The sequence below is a fragment of the Cherax quadricarinatus genome, chromosome 9, assembly GCF_038502225.1.
Source record: "Cherax quadricarinatus isolate ZL_2023a chromosome 9, ASM3850222v1, whole genome shotgun sequence".
Lineage (NCBI taxonomy): Eukaryota > Metazoa > Arthropoda > Malacostraca > Decapoda > Parastacidae > Cherax > Cherax quadricarinatus.
In genome coordinates this window covers 24401152-24425123 of record NC_091300.1, presented here as the reverse complement: position 1 = coordinate 24425123, position 23972 = coordinate 24401152, and the positions used below count along the sequence as shown (strand labels likewise).

General features: G+C 41.0%; 1 protein-coding gene across 8 annotated transcripts in view; it reads left to right on the top strand.

The window, feature by feature from the left end:
• Ca-beta (Calcium channel protein beta subunit) overlaps positions 1 to 23972 on the top strand; it is a 485913-nt gene that overhangs the window by 268307 nt on the left and 193634 nt on the right. For 6 of the 8 annotated variants that reach the window (XR_011391784.1, XM_070083354.1, XM_070083358.1 and 3 more), the window contains 2 exons: positions 6162 to 6281; positions 12847 to 13078. Coding sequence is in view for 6 of the 8 variants with exons in the window: in XM_070083354.1 (XP_069939455.1) it covers positions 6162 to 6281; positions 12847 to 13078 (352 nt within the window). In the remaining 2 variants the exon portion in view is untranslated. The remainder of the gene's footprint in view (positions 1 to 6161; positions 6282 to 12846; positions 13079 to 23972) is intronic. The other 2 variants (XR_011391785.1, XM_070083357.1) reach the window with 1 other exon arrangement.

The following is a 23972-nucleotide window of genomic DNA, read 5'->3' as shown; positions in this document are numbered from 1 at the left end:
AAGAGTAAAGAGCAAGGGGTGAGGAGCTAGTCTAGGATATCACAGTAATATTAAATACGATGGGTGGCCCGGTGGCCTGGTGGCTAAAGCTCCCGCTTCACACACGGAGGGCCCGGGTTCGATTCCCGGCGGGTGAAAACGTTTCGACACGTTTCCTTACACCTGTTGTCCTGTTCACCTAGCAGCAAATAGGTACCTGGGTGTTAGTCGACTGGTGTGGGTCGCATCCTGGGGGACAAGATTAAGGACCCCAATGGAAATAAGTTAGACAGTCCTCGATGACGCACTGACTTTCTTGGGTTATCCTGGGTGGCTAACCCTCCGGGGTTAAAAATCCGAACGAAATCTTATCTTATCTTATCTTATTGATTTATTAGTTATTTGTTTATAAATAATGGTCACCCTCGTATAGCCTAGCAGTGTGATGTGGCACATGTGTAGGATGGTGTGAATCCCTTAGTGTGAAGCTGCGTACTGCTGTCTTTGATTTACTCACCTTCTGCGCTGCTCGCATACTTGGAGTACATTTATATTTATAATTACTAATGTTTCCTCTCACAAGAACAAAACAATATATGTGGTTCTTCACAGAGTCTTATTAATAATGTCTGATTTATTTTGGTATAATAGCTGGTTCATCAGCCCAGCTGTCCCAGGCTTATTGTAACCAAATTACCTTACTGAAAGGTTAGACTTAAAGCCTCTTAACTACTCAAAGGGTCACTAAGACCCCATGTCACGTGACTCATCGCCATCATTCATACTTTAATACCTACATTAGTATGTACACTGACATCACTGGCGGCTCGTCAAAAAATAGAATGGGGGGGGGCTGCATGACTGAAATTCTCATAGAACAGCACACACTGGGTATGCGCACTGTGCTGCATCGAATGCAGCTCCTTGCTGCCAGATGTAACGCCAGTAATACCTATACTATCGTACCGCATCAAACTTCTATTTTTAATAATTTTTTATCTCGTTTCAGCAAAGGAAAAAAATAGCTTATAAATGCATTGAAAACAACATACAACAGATTTTTCCTGTAATATATTTGTTAGTTGCAAATTGTTTTAGCGTAAGGTGATGAAGTCATACGTCTGACAGTGAGCATCTGGGGGGACTGCAGCTCTGCAGGTCATGTAGACGAGCCGCCACTGACGGACATACATACACCTCCTGGCGTACATTGTTTTGATTCGTTATTAATTATATTAATTACATTAACTTTTACAGGCATATACAGGGTGATTACATTAACTCTAACAGACACATATATAGTAAATATGTTAACTTTTATTAGCTCAAATATAAATATAATTCTAGATATGTAGGAAATTACATTTTTATTTGCTTGGTCAGTTTTTTTTTTTTACATTTCTGGAAGTGAGAAATAATATTGTATCCCTGATAAACACCACCACCACATGTGTGAGTGCACTGTGTCAGCACAGTCATGCCCTGTATGTCAGCACTGTGTTACATTAATGTGTCAGCACTGTGTCACCTTATTAGTGTGTCAGCACTGTGTCACCCTATTAGTATGTCAGGACTGTGTCACCCTGTAAGTGTGTCAGCATTGTGTCACCGTGTGTGTGTGTGTGTGTGTGTGTGTGTGTGTGTGTGTGTGTGTGTATCAGCCCTGTGTTACTGTATGTCAGCCGTGTCACGTATGTCAGTCTTGTGTCACTATCACTGTATATCAGCCCTGTGTCATTGTATGCCAGCCCTGTGTCACTGTATGCCAGCCCTGTGTCAATGTATATTAGCCCAGTGTCACTGTATGTCAGCCCTGTCACTGTATGTTAGCCCAGTGTCACCGTATGTCAGCCCTGTGTCACTGTATGCCAGCCCTGTGTCACTGTATGTCAGCCCTGTGTCAATGTATATTAGCCCAGTGTCACTGTATGTCAGCCCTGTCACTGTATGTTAGCCCAGTGTCACCGTATGTCAGCCCTGTGTCACTATCACTGTATGTTAGCCCTGTGTCACTGTATGTCAGCCCTATGCCACTGTATGTCAGCCCTGTGTCACTATCACTGTATGTTAGCCCAGTGTCACTGTATGTCAGCCCTGAGTCACTGTGGAAATATAAACACATATGCAGTATAATGTGATCCTTTATTGACTACGTTTCGCCCACACAGTGGGCTTTTTCAAGTCACAAACAGATCTGTTTGTGACTTGAAAAAGCCCACTGTGTGGGCGAAACGTAGTCAATGAAGGATCACATTATACTGCATATGTGTTTATATTTCCATTGTGTCGGTATTTTATACCATTTATTTCCATCCTGAGTCACTGTACGTCAGCCCTGTGTCACTATCACTGTATGTTAGCCCAGTATCACTGTATGTCAGCCCTGTGTCACTGTATGTTAGCCTAGTGTCACTGTATGTCAGCCCTGTGTCACTGTATGTCAGCCCTGTATCACTGTATGTCAGTCCTATGCCACTGTATGTCAGCCCAGTGTCACTGCATGTCAGCCCTGTGTCACTGTTTGTAAGCCCTGTGTCACTGTATGTCAGCCCTGTATCACTGTATGTCAGTCCTATGTCACTGTATGTCAGTCCAGTATCACTGTATGTCAGCCTTGTGTCACTGTATGTCAGTCCTGTGTCACTATGTCAGTCCTATGTCACTGTCAGTCCTTTGTCACTGTATGTCAGTCCAGTGTCACTGTATGTCAGCCCTGTGTCAATGTATGTCAGCCCTATGTCACTGTATGTCAGCCCTGTATCACTGTATGTCAGTCCTATGTCACTGTATGTCAGCCCTGTGTCACTGCATGTCAGCCCTGTGTCGCTGTTTGTCAGCCCTGTGTCACTGTATGTCAGCCCTGTATCACTATGTCAGCCCTGTCACTGTATGTCAGCCCAGTGTCACTGTATGTCGCCCTGTGTCGCTGTATGTCAGCCCTGTGTCACTGTATGTCAGCCCTGTGTCTTTGTATGTCATCCCTGTGTTACTGTATGTCAGCCCTGTGTCATTGTATGTCAGCCCTATGTCATTGTATGTCAGCCGTGTGTCACTGTATGTCAGCCGTGTCACTATCACTGTGTGTTAGCCCTGTGTCACTATCACTGTATGTTAGCCCTGTGTCACTATGTCAGCCCTGTGTCACTGTATGTCAGCCCTGTGTCTTTGTATGTCATCCCTGTGTTACTGTATGTCAGCCCTGTGTCATTGTATGTCAGCCCTATGTCATTGTATGTCAGCCCTGTGTCACTGTATGTCAGCCCTGTGTCACTGTATGTCAGCCCTGTGTCACTGTATGTCAGCCCTGTGTCACTGTATGCCAGCCCTGTGTCACTGTATGTCAGCCCTGTGTCACCCTGTGAGTTAATACCATCATTTTGTAAGTGTGTGTGAGTAATATCACTATGTGAGTGTGTCAGCACTTTGTCACCGTATTAGTGTGTCAGCACATTATCACTATTAGTGTGTCAGCACTCCGTCACCCAATTAATATGTCAAGACTGTGTCACCTGTGAGTGTGTCAGCACTAAAAAATCAACATATGAGTGTGTCAGCACTCTCATCCTGTGTGTCAGCACTAAAAAATCAACATATGAGTGTGTCAGCACTCTCATCCTTTGTGTCAGCACTTAATCATCACCATGTGAGTATGTCAGCACTAACATCATCACTATATGAGTGTGTCAGCACTATCATCACTGTGTGTCAGCACTATCATCACTATGTGAGTTTGTCAGCACTAACATCATCACTATGTTAGTGTGTCAGCACTAACATTATCACCGTGTGTGTCAGCACTAACAGCATCACCGTGTGTGTCAGCACTAACAGCATCACCGTGTGTGTCAGCACTAACAGCATCACCGTGTGTGTCAGCACTAACATTATCGCCGTGTGTGTCAGCACTAACATCATCACCGTGTGTCAGCACTAACATTATCGCCGTGTGCGTCAGCACTAACAGCATCACCGTGTGTGTCAGCACTAACAGCATCACCGTGTGTGTCAGCACTAACATCATCACCGTGTGTGTCAGCACTAACATTATCGCCGTGTGCGTCAGCACTAACAGCATCACCGTGTGTGTCAGCACTAACAGCATCACCGTGTGTGTCAGCACTAACATTATCGCCGTGTGCGTCAGCACTAACAGCATCACCGTGTGTGTCAGCACTAACATTATCGCCGTGTGCGTCAGCACTAACAGCATCACCGTGTGTGTCAGCACTAACATTATCACCGTGTGTGTCAGCACTAACATTATCACCTTGTGTGTCAGCACTAACATTATCACCGTGTGTGTCAGCACTAACATTATCACAGTGTGTGTCAGCACTAACGTCATCACCGTGTGTGTCAGCACTAACATCATCACCGTGTGTGTCAGCACTAACATTATCACCTTGTGTGTCAGCACTAACATCATCACCTTGTGTGTCAGCACTAACATTATCACCGTGTGTGTCAGCACTAACATTATCACCTTGTGTGTCAGCACTAACATTATCACCTTGTGTGTCAGCACTAACATTATCACCTTGTGTGTCAGCACTAACATTATCACCGTGTGTGTCAGCACTAACATTATCACCGTGTGTGTCAGCACTAACATTATCACCGTGTGTGTCAGCACTAACATTATCACCTTGTGTGTCAGCACTAACATTATCACCTTGTGTGTCAGCACTAACATTATCACCGTGTGTGTCAGCACTAACATTATCACCGTGTGTGTCAGCACTAACGTCATCACCTTGTGTGTCAGCACTAACATTATCACCTTGTGTGTCAGCACTAACAGCATCACTGTGTGTCAGCACTAACAGCATCACCGTGTGTGTCAGCACTAACAGCATCACTGTGTGTCAGCACTAACAGCATCACCGTGTGTGTCAGCACTAACAGCATCACCGTGTGTGTCAGCACTAACATCATCACCTTGTGTGTCAGCACTAACATTATCACCTTGTGTGTCAGCACTAACATCATCACCGTGTGTGTCAGCACTAACATTATCACCGTGTGTCAGCACTAACAGCATCACCGTGTGTGTCAGCACTAACATCATCACCGTGTGTGTCAGCACTAACATCATCACCGTGTGTGTCAGCACTAACATCATCACCGTGTGTCAGCACTAACATCATCACCTTGTGTGTCAGCACTAACATTATCACCGTGTGTGTCAGCACTAACATTATCACCTTGTGTGTCAGCACTAACATTATCACCTTGTGTGTCAGCACTAACATTATCACCGTGTGTGTCAGCACTAACATTATCACCTTGTGTGTCAGCACTAACATTATCACCGTGTGTGTCAGCACTAACATTATCACCTTGTGTGTCAGCACTAACATTATCACCGTGTGTGTCAGCACTAACATTATCACCGTGTGTGTCAGCACTAACATTATCACCGTGTGTGTCAGCACTAACATTATCACCGTGTGTGTCAGCACTAACATTATCACCTTGTGTGTCAGCACTAACATTATCACCGTGTGTGTCAGCACTAACGTCATCACCGTGTGTGTCAGCACTAACATCATCACCGTGTGTCAGCACTAACATTATCACCGTGTGTGTCAGCACTAACATCATCACCGTGTGTGTCAGCACTAACATCATCACCGTGTGTGTCAGCACTAACATTATCACCTTGTGTGTCAGCACTAACATTATCACCTTGTGTGTCAGCACTAACATCATCACCGTGTGTGTCAGCACTAACATTATCACCTTGTGTGTCAGCACTAACATTATCACCTTGTGTGTCAGCACTAACATTATCACCTTGTGTGTCAGCACTAACATTATCACCTTGTGTGTCAGCACTAACATTATCACCTTGTGTGTCAGCACTAACATTATCACCTTGTGTGTCAGCACTAACATTATCACCGTGTCAGCACTAACATTATCACCTTGTGTGTCAGCACTAACATTATCACCTTGTGTGTCAGCACTAACATTATCACCTTGTGTGTCAGCACTAACATTATCACCGTGTGTGTCAGCCATAACATTATCACCGTGTGTGTCAGCACTAACATTATCACCGTGTGTGTCAGCACTAACATTATCACCGTGTGTGTCAGCACTAACATTATCACCGTGTGTGTCAGCACTAACATCACTATGTGAGTGTGTCAGCACTAACAACAACATCCTACCTACAGACCAAGCCAGTTGCGTTCTCGGTGCGGACCAACGTGGCTTATGATGGTTCTCTGGACGATGATTCTCCTGTACACGGCTCGGCCATCTCCTTCAACGTCAAGGATTTCCTCCACATCAAGGTAGGACCCTTTCCCTCACTCTTACTGATCCTCACTCAAGCCATCTTCGGATCAACATAAGATGACTTACCCTGACGCCTGATCCTCTGCATGATACTGACCTAATGATTATAATCATAACAATGATTTTTAAAGAGGTGGACCAGTAAGCCAGTGGAAGTCCTCGGTCAGATGACCAAAAGCTCCAGCTGTGTTTCATGTGACTAAGAGCCGCGTCAGGAAACACTTGTAATGTTTCCTGACAAACATTGTATCTACCTATCCTGATCCTCAGTCACTGCTGTGTAAAATTAAGATGCACGTGAACTCTGTAAAAAATAGAATAATTTGCATATTGTAGGATTTAACAAAAGTTTGAGAACAGTGTTTTATTAAGACAATGTTTCACTGTGTAGAGCTTTATCAGGTGGTGGAAAATCCCCTGTCTTGTCTATTATTAATAATAATAATATTAATAGTAATATTTTATTTCAATATAATACATGTTTGTACAAAGGAATAAAATAGTTGGGTGTAGAAGCCAGAAGCCCCTTTATATGTGAAGCATTTCGAGCAAACTTCAAACTAACTTAAGATTAATAATGCAATAACAATAACATTGAGTTACAATGAATACAAGAGAACTGAATATTCTATTATATTGTGCTATATGGCTTTAATAAATTTTGTAGAGAAGAATTACAGTTTCCTTTATTAACCTTAGGTGGGCACAATGTAGTGATTATCATTTGAGGTGAATATATATTTTGAGAGTAAGTATATATTGATTATAAAGTTTTACCTATGCTCATAATATTGAGCAAATATATGTATAGTTTTTATATACTATGTATTTAAGATGGGCTGGGATAGGTTGACCAGATAAGGTGTTTTTTAACTGTAGTTTTAAAAATGCTAGCTGAGTCAGTGGTTCTGGAGGTTTCTGGCAGAGAGTTCCAGATTTTGGGCCCTTTTGTGTACATTGAGTTTTTGAAAAGATTTATCATTACACGGGAAATGTCATAGATATTTTTGTGCCTTGTGTTATGTCTATGAGTTTAGGTATGCCCAAATGAGAACCAACTGTGGAAAAAATCACATTGGTATTAAAAGACGGAAACATCAAAACGGCCTTCATAGAAAACCTGACAGCATTCTATAACACATGGGAAAATAAAAGGACTGGGTCAGATGGTGCTATCGCCCCTAGTGCCTGTCGTGGTAGACAGTGACTGTAAGAATACAGAAATTAAAGTTGGTGGCCCGGAAGGAGACAGGAGCCCTAGTGCTGGGGAAACAGGTGTAGACAAGGACATGCAAAACCCAGTTACAAACTAGCAATACCACTAGAGATAGTAAACAAGGGGATACCTAACATAAGAAAGGAGGAACACTGCAGGAGGCCTGTTGGCCCATACTAGGCAGGTCCTTTACAATTCATCCCACCAACAAAACATTTGCCCAACCCAATTTTCAATGCCACCCAAGAAATAAGCTCTGATGTGCAAGTCCCACTCAAATCCACCCCCTCCCACTCATGTACTTATCCAACCTAAATTTGAAACTACCCAAAGTCCCAGCCTCAATAACCCAACTAGGTAGACTGTTCCACTCATCAACTACCCTATTTCCAAACCAAGACTTTCCTATGTCCTTTCTAAATCTAAACTTATCTAATTTAAATCCATTACTGCGGGTCCTCTCTTGGAGAGACATCCTCAAGACCTTATTAATATCCCCTTTATTAATACCTATCTTCCACTTATACACTTCGATCAGGTCTCCCCTCATTCTTCGTCTAACAAGTGAATGTAACTTAAGAGTCTTCAATCTTTCTTCATAAGGAAGATTTCTAATGCTATGTATTAATTTAGTCATCCTACGCTGAATGTTTTCTAACGAATTTATGTCCATTCTGTAATATGGAGACCAGAACTGAGCTGCATAATCTAGGTGAGGCCTTACTAATGATGTATAAAGCTGCAGTATGACCTCTGGACTTCTGTTGCTTACACTTCTTGATATAAATCCCAGTAATCTATTTGCCTTATTACGTACGCTTAGGCATTGCTGTCTTGGTTTAAGGTTGCTGCTCACCATAACCCCCAAGTCCTTTTTGCAATCTGTATGGCTAAGTTCTACATCATTTAACTTATAAATACTAGGGTTATGGGCACTCCCAAGCTTCAGAACCTTGCATTTATCTACATTGAACTGCATCTGCCACTTTTCTGACCAAGAATAGAGTTTGTTTAAATCCTCCTGAAGTTCCATAACATCTACGTTTGAATCAATTATCCTACCTATCTTTGTGTCATCGGCGAATTTGCTCATATCACTATTAATTCCCTCATCAAGATCATTGATATATATTATAAACAACAACGGGCCCAAGACTGATCCCTGTGGAACGCCACTTGTTACAGATCCCCACTCGGATTTAACCCCATTTATGGACACTCTCTGCTTCCTGTCAGTGAGCCATGACTCGATCCACGAGAGCACTTTTCCCCCAATGCCATGAGCTGCCACTTTCTTTAACAGTCTATGGTGCGGAACTCTATCAAAAGCCTTACTAAAATCTAAGTAAATAATATCAAATTCTTTATCATGGTCAACAGCCTCAAAAGCTTTACTGAAGAAAGTTAATAAATTAGTTAGACAAGACCGGCCTCTTGTGAATCCATGCTGAGTATCATTAATCAAGCTATGCTTATCGAGATGGCTTCTTATAATCTCAGCTATAATTGACTCTAGTAATTTGCCTACAATTGAGGTCAGGCTTATTGGGCGGTAATTTGACGGTAACGACTTGTCCTCCGTTTTAAAAATAGGAATTACATTAGCCATCTTCCACATATCAGACACTACACCTGTTTGAAGAGATAAATTAAAAATATTAGTTAATGGTTCACAGAGTTCCATTTTGCATTCTTTAAGAACCCTTGAAAAAACCTCATCAGGACCCGGCGACTTATTTTGCTTCAGTCTGTCTATCTGCTTCTCAACCATTTCACTAGTGACTGTGATGTTACATAATTTATCTTCTTCTAGCCCACTATAAAAATTAATTACTGGAATATTGTTAGTGTCTTCCTGTGTAAAAACTGAGAGAAAATAATTATTAAAAATCGAGCACATTTCATTCTCTTTGTCAGTAAGGTGCCCATAGTTATTTTTAAGGGGACCTATCTTATCTCTAACTTTTGTTCTATAGACCTGGAAAAAACTTTTTGGGTTAGTTTTAGAATCCCTAGCAACTTTAATTTCATTATTCCCTTTTAGCTTTTCTTATCCCCTTTTTAATGTCCCTCTTAATGTCAATATACTGATTCATAAGATGACCCTCACCTCTTTTGATATGCCTATAAATTCCTTTCTTATGCCCTAGTAGATATTTGAGCCTATTATTCATCCATTTTGGGTCATTTCTATTTGATCTAATTTCTTTATATGGGATAAACGTTCTTTGAGCAGCATGTACAGTGTTCAGAAAACTGTCATATTGATAGCTCACTTCGTTACCCCAGTCAACAGATGATAAGTGTTCTCTAAGCCCATCATAATCTGCTAAGCGAAAATCTGGGACTGTTACTGAGTTATCGCTACTATCGTACTTCCATTCAATGCTAAATGTAATTGATTTGTGGCCGCTAGCACCCAGTTCCTCTGAAATTTCTAAATTATTAACAAGGGATTCATTGTTTGCCATAACTAAGTCAAGCAGGTTATTTCCCCTTGTAGGTTCTGTCACAAACTGCTTCAAAAAACAATCCTGAACTACTTCTAAGAAGTCGTATGATTCTAAATTCCCAGTCAAGAAATTCCAATCAATATGACTAAAGTTAAAGTCTCCTAGAATTACTACATTATCGTGCCTTGTGGCCTTAACAATTTCCTCCCATAGTAGTCTCCCTTGGTCCCCATCTAAGTTTGGGGGACGGTATATCACTCCTAAAATCAGTTTTTCATGCCCCTCTGAAAATTCTATCCAAACAGACTCTGTATGTGTTACTTCAGACTTAATACCCATTTTTATGCAACAGTTCAAGCGATCTCGGACATACAATGCCACCCCACCCCCCTTCCCGATACTTCTATCTACTTGGAACAATTTAAAACCCTGAATATGACATTCCGCAGGCATGTCCCGACTTTTTGAATTAAACCACGTCTCAGTTAAGGCAAATACATCAATGTTACCTGCACTAGCAACTAATCTCAACTCGTCCATCTTATTCCTAGCACTACGGCAATTAGCATAATAAACATTGAAAGACTCTCCTTTCTCTTTTTACCCTTCCTGCTCATTTCTGTTTTTCTACTAAACCTATTACTGTCCTTATCACCCAAAGTCCCTGGCTTTTCAATATCTACCTCGTTCTGCTTATTACTAGTTCCCCTAGAACTCGTAATATTACTACACTGGGACTTCACTGTTTTCCTGCCAAAACCCATACCACTAACTATTCCTAGTTTAAAGTCCTAACTGATCCCTCCACTGCAGTTGCCAGTGCTTCCACCCCAGACCTAGATAAGTGAACCCCATCCCTGGCATACATGTCATTTCTGCCATAGAAGAGGTCCCAGTTGTCAATGAATGTTACCGCATTTTCCTTACAGTATTTGTCCAGCCAGCAATTGACACCAATTGCCCTGGACAACCATTCATTTCCAACTCCTCTCCTTGGCAAAATACCACATATGACAGGGTTCCCACCCTTACTCCTAATTATTTCTATTGCTGACCTATACCTGCTAATCAGGTCTTCACTCCTACGTCTGCCAACATCGTTGCCTCCAGCACTGAGACAGATAATAGGATTGTTCCCATTACCTCTCATGATGTCATCCAGACGGCTAACAATATCCTCCATCCCAGCCCCAGGAAAGCAAACTCTGTCTCCTACTCCTGTCCTTCAAGCAGAACGCCCTATCCATATACCTAACTTGGCTATCCCCAACAACAACAATATTCTTACCTTCCTTGGTGTCGTTCGTCGTGATGTTCCCAGTAGTCGACTCACATTCGTTGGGTAGCACTGAGAATGTATTAGATGTTTCCACAACAGTTTCCACGGCAGTCTCTTTCTTCTTCATCGTTTCTACCTTTCCATTCGTCTTCTTGATCGTCAACTTCGTTCCCTGCTGTCCAGCCACTGACCAGTTTCCCTTCTTGACTTGAGGACTCAAAACAGGAGGACTACTACGAATCTTCTTGTTTTCCTCGGTCAGTCGCCGAATCTCCAACTTCGCCATCCTCAATTCTTCCTTAAGCTGTTGGTAAAGTTGCTCGATGGAGGGCTTCTTGCTTCAATTCGTAGAGAGCGCGCAAACAGGTCTTCACAGAGCTAAGTACACGTCAACACTGCGCAAAAGCCAACTCAATCAGGAGCTACTGCGCAGCACGTCCGCACGGCCCAATAGCGATGCGAACAAGGAATAGTGCAGATAAAATACCAGAAAATACTGGTGCAGGCACCATTGTTGGTACAAGTGCTGAAGATAGTAAAGAGACAGAAAAACACGCACCAGTAGGGAATGCAGTCACGAAAAAACAAGGCAAACAGAAATCAGACCTATGCAAATTCTATGCATTAGGTATCTGCAGTCATGGAATATCTGGAAAAACGAATGGGCCGTACAACTTTGACCACCCCAGAAAATGCCGTACCTTTAAGAACATAAGAATGGAGGAACACTGCAGAAGGCCTACTGGCCCATGCGAGGCAGGTCCTTATCAAAACGACCTCTACCTAAAGCTACCCAAGAAATAACTCCCGAACCCAATGACACCAATCAAACCCAGCCCCTCCCACTCATATATTTGTCCAATCTCTTCTTAAAGCTACCCAGGGTCCTAGCCTCTATCACTCCTCTGTGCAACCTTCCTTCCTGGAAGCTTTTCCACCCTGAAATGTGTCACTGTAGTTCAGGAAAGACAGTGCTAAAACTTATATAGTCAGGCACACCCCAAAAGCTCTCTCCAGGTATACTCCAGGTATGACAGAATCACAGCAGCTCAACTACACCCCACAGTAAGATCCCATGTAGACTAGGTACATTACTACAAGTCTAGTGATAATTACCCAGGTAGATTTTACAAACTTTCATATTCTAGACCATGTATGAATTGTTATCAACAAGAATGACCCATTTTCCCTTTAACCCACTAAATGCATTCTACTACTCTCCATGTAGTAAGTGTTAATAGTACAGTTAGTGCACTATTTAGTGTTTCACCATGTCGGGAGACTATTTCACTAGTTGGAGGCAAATGTGTGCTGAGGTTGGCACCTTTGGTGAATAATTAACATTAACTACATGGTAATCCAGGATTAATTCAGTAGTTTCTCGACACAAATCATGACTTGATAAAGCTCTACACAGAGTAAAACATTGTTCTGTAACTTGCATCTTTCACCATACCTGTGGGCAGTGACCTATATTATCCTCATGGTAATGCAGATGTTTTCCTCCTAGCATCTCCCACTGTGATCTAATGTAATGTTTTGTCACTTGTATTTCTCTTGTTATGGAAATATAACCCAGTGCCACCATCACTCTTCATGGCACTCCTCTACAGGAGAAGTATGACAACAACTGGTGGATCGGGCGCCTGGTGAAGGAGGGATCGGACGTGGGTTTCATTCCTTCTCCAGTCAAGCTAGAGAACCTGAGGCTCCAGCAGTCGCAGCAGAAGAGTTCCAAGCTGTACTCCTCAAAAAACTCTTCCTCGGGTAACCTGGGCATGATCAATGATGTTCTATCCAATAGCAAGAGCTCAAACTCCCGAGGCTCTACCCCCCCTACCCCTGGTAAGTCTTGACCCCCTCTTTGACATATGTCTGGCACTCCTGCGTTGACCCTTATTCTTGTACGACTGACACAGCTGTGTCAACCTCTTTATTGCACAGTTAACGAGGTTTCAAAATATTAGTTAAAATTTTGGCATACACTATATAAAGTATATTGGTTAGGTTGTCAGGTATTTCGAGTGTATTTGCTATATATACATAGGAGTGAGAGAGAGAGAGAGAGAGCGTGCATGAATGCATATGTAGATAATAACTCTATGCCTTTCATGGTGTCTCCGGTGCTTTGTCAACAGTTTACAGTGAGGAAACTGGAGAATGAGATGAAAAAATTCAAGAGGTCTGCTAGTGAGGTGTTGCTATAGGAACCCCCAGGCAGCTGCTGTGGGTGCTGCCATATATGTATGTATGTATGTATATATTATACAGTGGCGGCTCGTCCATAGGAGCTGCAGAGCTGCAGTCCCCCCCCCCAGATACACACTGCCAGATGCATGACTTCATCAAACTTACGCTAAAATAATTTGCAGCTGACAAAAATATTACAGGAAAAATCTGTTGTATGTTTTCAATGTATTTATAAGTGAATTTTTATTTTATTTTTTTTGTTGAAAAGAGATAAAAAACTATTAAAAATGGAAGTTTGATGCAGTACGATAGTATAGGTATTACTGGCGTTACGAGCCTCATATATATATGTATATATATATATATATATATTATATATATGTCACTAGCACGTTAAGAGACAATACAATAAGTGTCAGGGGCCTGAGACTGTTCAACTGCCTCCCAGCATACATAAGGGGGATCACCAATAGACCCCTGGCAGTCTTCAAGCAGGCACTGGACAAGCACCTAAAGTCGGTACCTGACCAGCCGGGCTGTGGCTCGTATGTTGGATTGTGTGCAGCCAGCAGTAACAGCCTGGTTGATCAGGCTCTGATCCACCAGGAGGCCTGGTCACAGACCGGGCCACGGGGGCGTTGACCCCCGGAACTCTCTCCAGGTAAACTCCAGGTATATATACATATATGTTGTGCCAAATAAGTAAAACTGGTCAATTAGCAAGAACTCACTTAAAATTAAGTATTTTCTAAAAATTTCTCTTATGCATTTAAAGATATATTTTTTCATTTATGTTAATATACAAATTAATGACTGGACCAAAAGAGCATTAGGAAACTTACCTAACCTTATTGTAACAAGCACATTTCAATTTATCCTAATCCAACTAAATATATTTTAGATAAGTTTACAATAATTTAATAATAAACAAACACAATGAAATATTGTTGTTTTGTTAGGTTCAGAATGATTTTTGCGAATTTATTGCATACACAAATTTTTGCTTGTCTTATTCGGAAAGAAGTGTATTGCTATTTAAGCCAAAATAGCAAGTTTTACTTATTCGGCATGATATAGTATATATATATATTTTTTTTTTTATTATCACACCGGCCGATTCCCACCAAGGCAGGGTGGCCCGAAAAAGAAAAACTTTCACCATCATTCACTCCATCACTGTCTTGCCAGAAGGGTGCTTTACACTACAGTTTTTAAACTGCAACATTAACACCCCTCCTTCAGAGTGCAGGCACTGTACTTCCCATCTCCAGGACTCAAGTCCGGCCTGCCGGTTTCCCTGAATCCCTTCATAAATGTTACTTTGCTCACACTCCAACAGCACGTCAAGTATTAAAAACCATTTGTCTCCATTCACTCCTATCAAACACGCTCACGCATGCCTGCTGGAAGTCCAAGCCCCTCGCACACAAAACCTCCTTTACCCCCTCCCTCCAACCCTTCCTAGGCCGACCCCTACCCCGCCTTCCTTCCACTACAGACTGATACACTCTTGAAGTCATTCTGTTTCGCTCCATTCTCTCTACATGTCCGAACCACCTCAACAACCCTTCCTCAGCCCTCTGGACAACAGTTTTGGTAATCCCGCACCTCCTCCTAACTTCCAAACTACGAATTCTCTGCATTATATTCACACCACACATTGCCCTCAGACATGACATCTCCACTGCCTCCAGCCTTCTCCTCGCTGCAACATTCATCACCCACGCTTCACACCCATATAAGAGCGTTGGTAAAACTATACTCTCATACATTCCCCTCTTTGCCTCCAAGGACAAAGTTCTTTGTCTCCACAGACTCCTAAGTGCACCACTCACTCTTTTTCCCTCATCAATTCTATGATTCACCTCATCTTTCATAGACCCATCCGCTGACACGTCCACTCCCAAATATCTGAATACGTTCACCTCCTCCATACTCTCTCCCTCCAATCTGATATTCAATCTTTCATCACCTAATCTTTTTGTTATCCTCATAACCTTACTCTTTCCTGTATTCACCTTTAATTTTCTTCTTTTGCACACCCTACCAAATTCATCCACCAATCTCTGCAACTTCTCTTCAGAATCTCCCAAGAGCACAGTGTCATCGGCAAAGAGCAGCTGTGACAACTCCCACTTTGTGTGTGATTCTTTATCTTTTAACTCCACGCCTCTTGCCAAGACCCTCGCATTTACTTCTCTTACAACCCCATCTATAAATATATTAAACAACCACGGTGACATCACACATCCTTGTCTAAGGCCTACTTTTACTGGGAAAAAATTTCCCTCTTTCCTACATACTCTAACTTGAGCCTCACTATCCTCGTAAAAACTCTTCACTGCTTTCAGTAACCTACCTCCTACACCATACACTTGCAACATCTGCCACATTGCCCCCCTATCCACCCTGTCATACGCCTTTTCCAAATCCATAAATGCCACAAAGACCTCTTTAGCCTTATCTAAATACTGTTCACTTATATGTTTCACTGTAAACACCTGGTCCACACACCCCCTACCTTTCCTAAAGCCTCCTTGTTCATCTGCTATCCTATTCTCCGTCTTACTCTTAATTCTTTCAATTATAACTCTACCATACACTTTACCAGGTACACTCAACAGACTTATCCCCCTATAATTTTTGCACTCTCTTTTATCCCCTTTGCCTTTATACAAAGGAACTATGCATGCTCTCTGCCAATCCCTAGGTACCTTACCCTCTTCCATACATTTATTAAATAATTGCACCAACCACTCCAAAACTATATCCCCACCTGCTTTTAACATTTCTATCTTTATCCCATCAATCCCGGCTGCCTTACCCCCTTTCATTTTACCTACTGCCTCACGAACTTCCCCCACACTCACAACTGGCTCTTCCTCACTCCTACAAGATGTTATTCCTCCTTGCCCTATACACGAAATCACAGCTTCCCTATCTTCATCAACATTTAACAATTCCTCAAAATATTCCTTCCATCTTCCCAATACCTCTACCTCTCCATTTAATAACTCTCCTCTCCTATTTTTAACTGACAAATCCATTTGTTCTCTAGGCTTTCTTAACTTGTTAATCTCACTCCAAAACTTTTTCTTATTTTCAACAAAATTTGTTGATAACATCTCACCCACTCTCTCATTTGCTCTCTTTTTACATTGCTTCACCACTCTCTTAACTTCTCTCTTTTTCTCCATATACTCTTCCCTCCTTGCATCACTTCTACTTTGTAAAAACTTCTCATATGCTAACTTTTTCTCCCTTACTACTCTCTTTACATCATCATTCCACCAATATATATATATATATATATATATATATATATATATATATATATATATATATATATATATATATATATATATATATATATATATATATATATATATATATACACATGTGGCCCGGTGGCCTGGTGGCTAAAGCTCCCGCTTCACACACGGAGGGCCCGGGTTCGATTCCCGGCGGGTGGAAACATTTCGACACGTTTCCTTACACCTGTTGTCCTGTTCACCTAGCAGCAAATAGGTACCTGGGTGTTAGTCGACTGGTGTGGGTCGCATCCTGGGGGACAAGATTAAGGACCCCAATGGAAATAAGTTAGACAGTCCTCGATGACGCACTGACTTTCTTGGGTTATCCTGGGTGGCTAACCCTCCGGGGTTAAAAATCCGAACGAAATCTTATCTTATCTTATCTCTTATATATATATATGGAGGCAAAGAAGGGAATGTATGAAAGTACAGTGGTCCCCCGCTTTTCGTAGTTCCCGGCAATCGTAAAATTCGCCAATCATAGAGGTATTTTCGTATAAACATGGACTCGCTTTTCATAGGTTGACTCGCGAGTCGTAGTTCGTCCGGGACGCGTACCCACGGCGTGAGCCAGGGCGGCATCCAGTCTGGCATTGTTTACCAGTGAGCAAAGGTCCCCTCACGTGCTCCAGCGAAATATTTCATAATATTCCATTTATTTTAGTGCTTGCAAGTACTAAATAAGCTACCATGGCTCCAAAGAAAGCTCCTAGTGCCAAGCCTGTGGTAAAGAAGGTGAGAAATACGATTGAATTTAAGAAAACCATCATTGAACAATATGAAAGTGGTACAAGTGTGACAGAACTGTCCAGAATGTATAAGAAACCCTACACAACCTTATGTTCCATAGTGGCCAAGAAAAATGAAATAAAGGATGCTGTTGTTGCAAAGGGAGTAACTATGCTGACAAAAATGAGATCACCAGTACTGGAAGAGGTTGAGAAGTTATTATTGGTGTGGATAAATGAGAAACAATTAGCAGGAGATACTCTTATGATTTCGTTTATTTGTGAAAAGGCTAGGCAGTTGCATGAAGATTTGGTAAAGAAATTGCCTGCAAATAGTGGTGAAGTGATTGAATTTAAGGCCAGCAAAGGCTGGTTTGAGAGATTTAAGAACCGTACTGGCATACACAGTGTGGTAAGGCATGGTGAGGCTGCCAGTTCGGACCACAAGGCGGCTGAAAAATATGTGCATGAATTCCAGGAGTACATAGAGGCTGAAGGACTTAAACCTGAACAAGTGTTCAATTGTGACGAAACAGGCCTCTTTTGGAAGAAAATGCCAAAGAGGTCCTTCATTACACAAGAGGAAAAGGCAATGCCAGGACACAAGCCTATGAAAGACATGCTGACGCTAATGTTCTGTGCTAATGCTAGTGGGGATTTCAAAGTGAAGCCATTACTAGTGTACCATTCTGAAAATCCCAGAGTGTTCAGGAAAAACAATGTTATGAAGAGTAAATTGTGTGTGTTTTGGAAATCTAATAGTAAGGCATGGGTCACGAGGGAAATTTTCGTCGAGTGGTTCAATGAAGTGTTTGGCCCTAGTGTGAAGGAGTATCTCCTGGAAAAGAAATTGGATCTCAAGTGCCTGCTAGTAATGGACAATGCACCTGCTCATCCTCCAAACTTGGATGACCTAATTTTCGAGGAGTTTGGGTTCATCACAGTAAAGTTCTTGCCCCTGAATACCACTCCTCTCCTCCAACCCATGGACCAGCAGGTTATTGCAAACTTTAAAAAACTCTACACAAAAGCAATGTTTCACAGGTGCTTGACTGTGACCACAGACACTCACTTGACCCTAAGGGAATTTTGGAGAGAACACTTCAGCATCCTCCACTGCATAACCCTTATAGGTATGGCTTCGGAGGGAGTGACTACCAGGACTTTGAACTCTGCCTGGAGAAAATTGTGGCCAGATAGTGTCGACAAGAGGGATTTTGAAGAATTTGGGACTGACCCTAATGAGCCTATGTCTGTTGTAAAATCATTTGTGGCACTGGGGAGTTCCATGGGGTTGGATGTGAATTTGGAGGATGTGGAAGAATTGGTGGAAGACCACAATGAAGAGCTCACCACTGAGGAGCTGCAAGAGCTTCAGCAGGAAGAGCAACACATCGCAGCTCAGAATCTTGCTGCAGAGGAGGAGGAAGAGAGATGGAAGAAGGTGCCTTCTTCAGAAATTAAAGAGATTTTTACTATGTGGGGTAAGATGGAAAGCTTTATGGAGAAACATCACCCTAACAAGGTTGTTGCAAGCCAGGTTGGCAACATGTACAGTGACAAAGTCTTGGGCCATTTTAGGGAAGTGTTAAAGAGATGCCAGAAACAGAGCTCTCTCCACAGTTATTTTGTGAGACAGGACTCCAGTGACTCTCAAGGTGGTCCTAGTGGCATTAAGAAACAGAGAAGAGAAGCAACCCCAGAAAAGCAAATGGTACCTGAGGTGTTGATGGAAGGGGATTCCCCTTCCAAACTATAAACAATCCACTCTCTCTCCTCCTCCAGTCTCCCATACACTAAGAAGAATCTCCAGTAAAGGTAAGTGTTATGCTGTTAATGTTTCATTCATCATTTCCCATTGTATTGTTTATGTACTACATGCATATTTCATGTTAAAAATTTTTTGTTTTAATACTTCTGGGTGTCAGGAACGGATTAATTGTATTTACATTATTTCTTATGGGGAAAATTGATTCGTAAATCGTAAATTTCGTTTATAGTAACGGCTCCAGGAACGGATTAATTACGAATAACGAGGGACCACTGTATAGTAGTACCAACACTCTTATATGGATGTGAAGCTTGGGTGGTAAATGCAGCAGCGAGGAGACGGTTGGAGGCAGTGGAGATGTCCTGTTTAAGGGCAATGTGTGGTGTAAATATTATGCAGAAAATTCGGAGTGTGGAAATTAGGAGAAGGTGTGGAGTTACTAAAAGTATTAGTCAGAGGGCTGAAGAGGGTTTGTTGAGGTGGATTGGTCATTTAGAGAGAATGGATCAAAGTAGAATGACATGGAGCGTATAAATCTGTAGGGGAAGGAAGGCGGGGTAGAGGTCGTCCTCGAAAAGGTTGGAGGGAGGGGGTAAAGCGGTTTTGTGGGCGAGGGGCTTGGACTTCCAGCAAGCATGCATGAGTATGTTAGATAGAAGTGAATGGAGATGAATGATATTTGGGACCTGACGATCTGTTGGAGTGTGAGCAGGGTAATATTTAGTGAAGGGAGTCAGGGAAACCGGTTATTTTTATATAGCCAGACTTGAGTCCTGGAAATGGGAAGTACAATGCCTGCACTCTAAAGGAGGGGTTTCGGGATATTAGCAGTTTGGAGGGATATGTTGTGTATCTTTATACGTATATGCTTCTGAACTTTTGTGTTCTGAGCACCTCTGCAAAAACAGTGATTATGTGTGAGTGAGGTGAAAGTGTTGAATGATGAAAGTATTTTCTTTTTTGGGATTTTCTTTCTTTTTGGGTCACCCTGCCTCGGTGGGAGACGGCAAACTTGTTAATATATATATATATATATATATATATATATATATATATATATATATATATATATATATATATATATATATATATATATATATATATATATATATATATATATATATACAGTGGACCCCCGCATAACGATCACCTCCAAATGCGACCAATTATGTAAGTGTATTTATTTATTTATTTATTTATTTATTTAGAAATTTTAGCATACATACAGAGGTACAAAAAAAATACAGGTAAGAGCAGCATGCCAAAGCCACTTATATGCATAGCATTACGGGCTGGCTTAAAATTAACTTAAGATTAACTAAGCAATGATGAAATCAGTGATAAGACATTATTGTAAACAGATGACTATAAAGCACAAATGAGTATTACAAAGACAGGTCATATGGTTGCATGCATTGCTGTTCATTCAGTAGAATGGAGTATTCTGTTAGGTAGTGTATTTAAAAAAATAACAAAGTTAGATTGGGTCCTAGGTTTAACATTTATGTGATATAATTGTAAGTAACATTTTGGATATACAATTTTTAAGGTTCAGTTATTCAGTATTTATTTGGTTTTGAGTGAATAAGTGAACTTTGAGAAGAGACTTGAATTTATAAACAGGTAGTGTTTCTTTTATATTTACAGGTAATGAATTCCAGATTTTAGGGCCTTTTATGTGCATTGAGTTTTTGCATAGCGTGAGATGGACACGAGGAACATCAAAGAGTGATCTGTGCCTTGTGTTATGGTCATGTGTTCTGTTGAGGTTGGCAAGGAGATGTTTGAGGGGAGGGTTAATATCAGAGTTAAGTGTTCTATGTATGTAATAGGTGCAATAATAAGTATGGATGTTTTGTATGGTGAGTAGGTTGAGTGTTTTGAATATTGGTGGAGTGTGTTGCCTGTAGTGAGAATTTGTTATCATTCTAACTGCAGCCTTTTGTTGGGTAATTAGTGGTCTGAGATGGTTAATTGTTGTTGAGCCCCATGCACAAATTCCATAGGTGAGATAGGGGTAAATAAGAGAGTGATAAAGGGCCAGGAGGGCTGACTGTGGAACATAGTACCGTATCTTCGATAGTATGCCTACAGTCTTGGAAATTTTCTTAGAAATTTGTTGTATATGTGTATGAAATTTGAGTCTATTATCGAGGTGGATTCCTAAGAATTTTCCCTCTGTTAGCTTTGTGATAGGTGATCCGTTTATCATTATGTTAAGAGGTACATCTGTAGCTCTGTTACCAAACTGAATGAAGTAGGTTTTGTCAATGTTTAGTGTAAGTTTGTTAGTCCTCATCCAGGTAGATATTTTCTGTAATTCGGTGTTTACAGTATTGGCTAGCGTGACTGGGCTCGGGTGAGAGAAGACGTATGTAGTGTCATCTGCAAAAAGTGTGGGTTTGAGTAATTGTGAAGCATTTGGTAGGTCATTTATGTATAGGAGAAAGAGAAGAGGGCCAAGGACACTTCCCTGTATTTATGTAAGTGCGTTTGTACGTGTATGTTTGGGGGTCTGAAATTGACTAATCTACTTCACAGTATTCCTTATGGGAACAAATTCGGTCAGTACTGACACCTGAACATACTTCTGGAGTGAAAAAATATCGTTAACCGGGGGTCCACTGTATATATATATATATATATATATATATATATATATATATATATATATCCCACCGAGGCGGGGTGGCCCATATATATATATATATATATATATATATATATATCGTGCCGAATATGTAAAACTGGTCAATTAGCAAGAACTCATTTAAAATTAAGTCCTTTCTGAAAATTTCTCTTATACGTTTAAAGATATATTTTTTTTCATTAATGTTGATGTAAAAATTTATAATTTTGCACCAAAAGAATCTTAGAAAACTTACCTAACCTTATTATAACAAGAACAATTTATTTTAGCCTAACCCAACTAAATATATATTAGATTTGTTTACAATAATTTAATACTAAACAAACACAGTGAAATATATTTTTTTTCGTTAGGTTAAGAATGATTTTGGCGAAATTATTGCATACACAAATTTTCGCTTGTCCTATATGGCAAGATGAGCATTGCTATTTAAGCCAAGATCGGAAGTTCTGCCTATTCGGCACGACATATATATATGGTAGACAGCAACCACCCAGGGAGGTACTACCGTCCTGCCAAGTGAGTGTAAAACGAAAGCCTGTAATTGTTTTACATGATGGTAGGATTGCTGGTGTCTTTTGTCTGTCTCATAAATATGCAAGATTACAGGTACGTCTTGCTACTTCTACTTACACTTAGGTCACACTACACATACATGTACACGTTTATTTATACACACTCATCTGAGTTTTCTTTGATTTTATCTTAATAGTTCTTGGTCTTATTACTTTTCCTTTTATATCCATGGGGAAGTGGAATAAGAATCTTTCCTCCGTAAGCCATGCGTGTTGTAAAAGTCAACTAAAATGCCGGGAACAATGGGCTAGTAACCCCTTTTCCTGTAAAGATTATTAAAAAGAATAAGAAGAAGAAAATTGTCAAAGTGGGAAGTCTGAATGTGCGTGGATGTTGTGCAAATGATAAGAAAGAGATGATTGTGGATGTTATGAATGAGAAGAAACTGGATGTCCTGGCTTTAAGTGAAACAAAGCTGAAGGGGGTGGGAGAGTTTCAATGGAGAGGAATAAATGGGATTAGGTCAGGGGTTTCAAATAGAGTTAGAGCTAAAGAAGGAGTAGCAATAATGTTGAAGGATAAGATATGGCAGGAAAAGAGGGACTACAAATGTATAAATTCAAGGATTATGTGGAGTAAAATAAAGATTGGATGTGAAAAGTGGGTTATAGTAAGCGTGTATGCACCTGGAGAAGAGAGAAGTGTAGAGGAGAGAGAGAGATTCTGGGAAATGTTGAGTGAATGCGTGGGGAGTTTTGAATCAAGTGTGAGAGTAATGGTGGTTGGGGATTTCAATGCTGAAGTGGGTAAAAATGTTATGGAGGGAGTAGTAGGTAATTTTGGGGTGCCAGGGGTAAATGTAAATGGGGAGCCTTTAATTGAGCTATGTGTAGAAAGAAATTTGGTAATAAGTAATACTTATTTTATGAAAAAGAGGATAAATAAATATACAAGGTATGATGTAGCACGTAATGAAAGTAGTTTGTTAGATTATGTATTGGTGGATAAAAGGTTGATGGGTAGGCTCCAGGATGTACATGTTTATAGAGGGGCAACTGATATATCGGATCATTATTTAGTTGTAGCTACAGTTAGAGTAAGAGGTAGATGGGAAAAGAGGAAGGTGGCAACAACAAGTAAGAGGGAGGTGAAAGTGTATAAACTAAGGGAGGAGGAAGTTCGGGCGAGATATAAGCGACTATTGGCAGAAAGGTGGGCTAGTGCAAAGATGAGTAGTGGGGGGGTTGAAGAGGGTTGGAATAGTTTTAAAAATGCAGTATTAGAATGTGGGGCAGAAGTTTGTGGTTATAGGAGGGTGGGGGCACGAGGAAAGAGGAGTGATTGGTGGAATGATGAAGTAAAGGGTGTGATAAAAGAGAAAAAGGTAGCTTACGAGAGGTTTTTACAAAGCAGAAGTGTTATAAGAAGAGCAGAGTATATGGAGAGTAAAAGAAAGGTGAAGAGAGTGGTGAGAGAGTGCAAAAGGAGAGCAGATGAAAGAGTGGGAGAGGCACTGTCAAGAAATTTTAATGAAAATAAGAAAAAATTTTGGAGTGAGTTAAACAAGTTA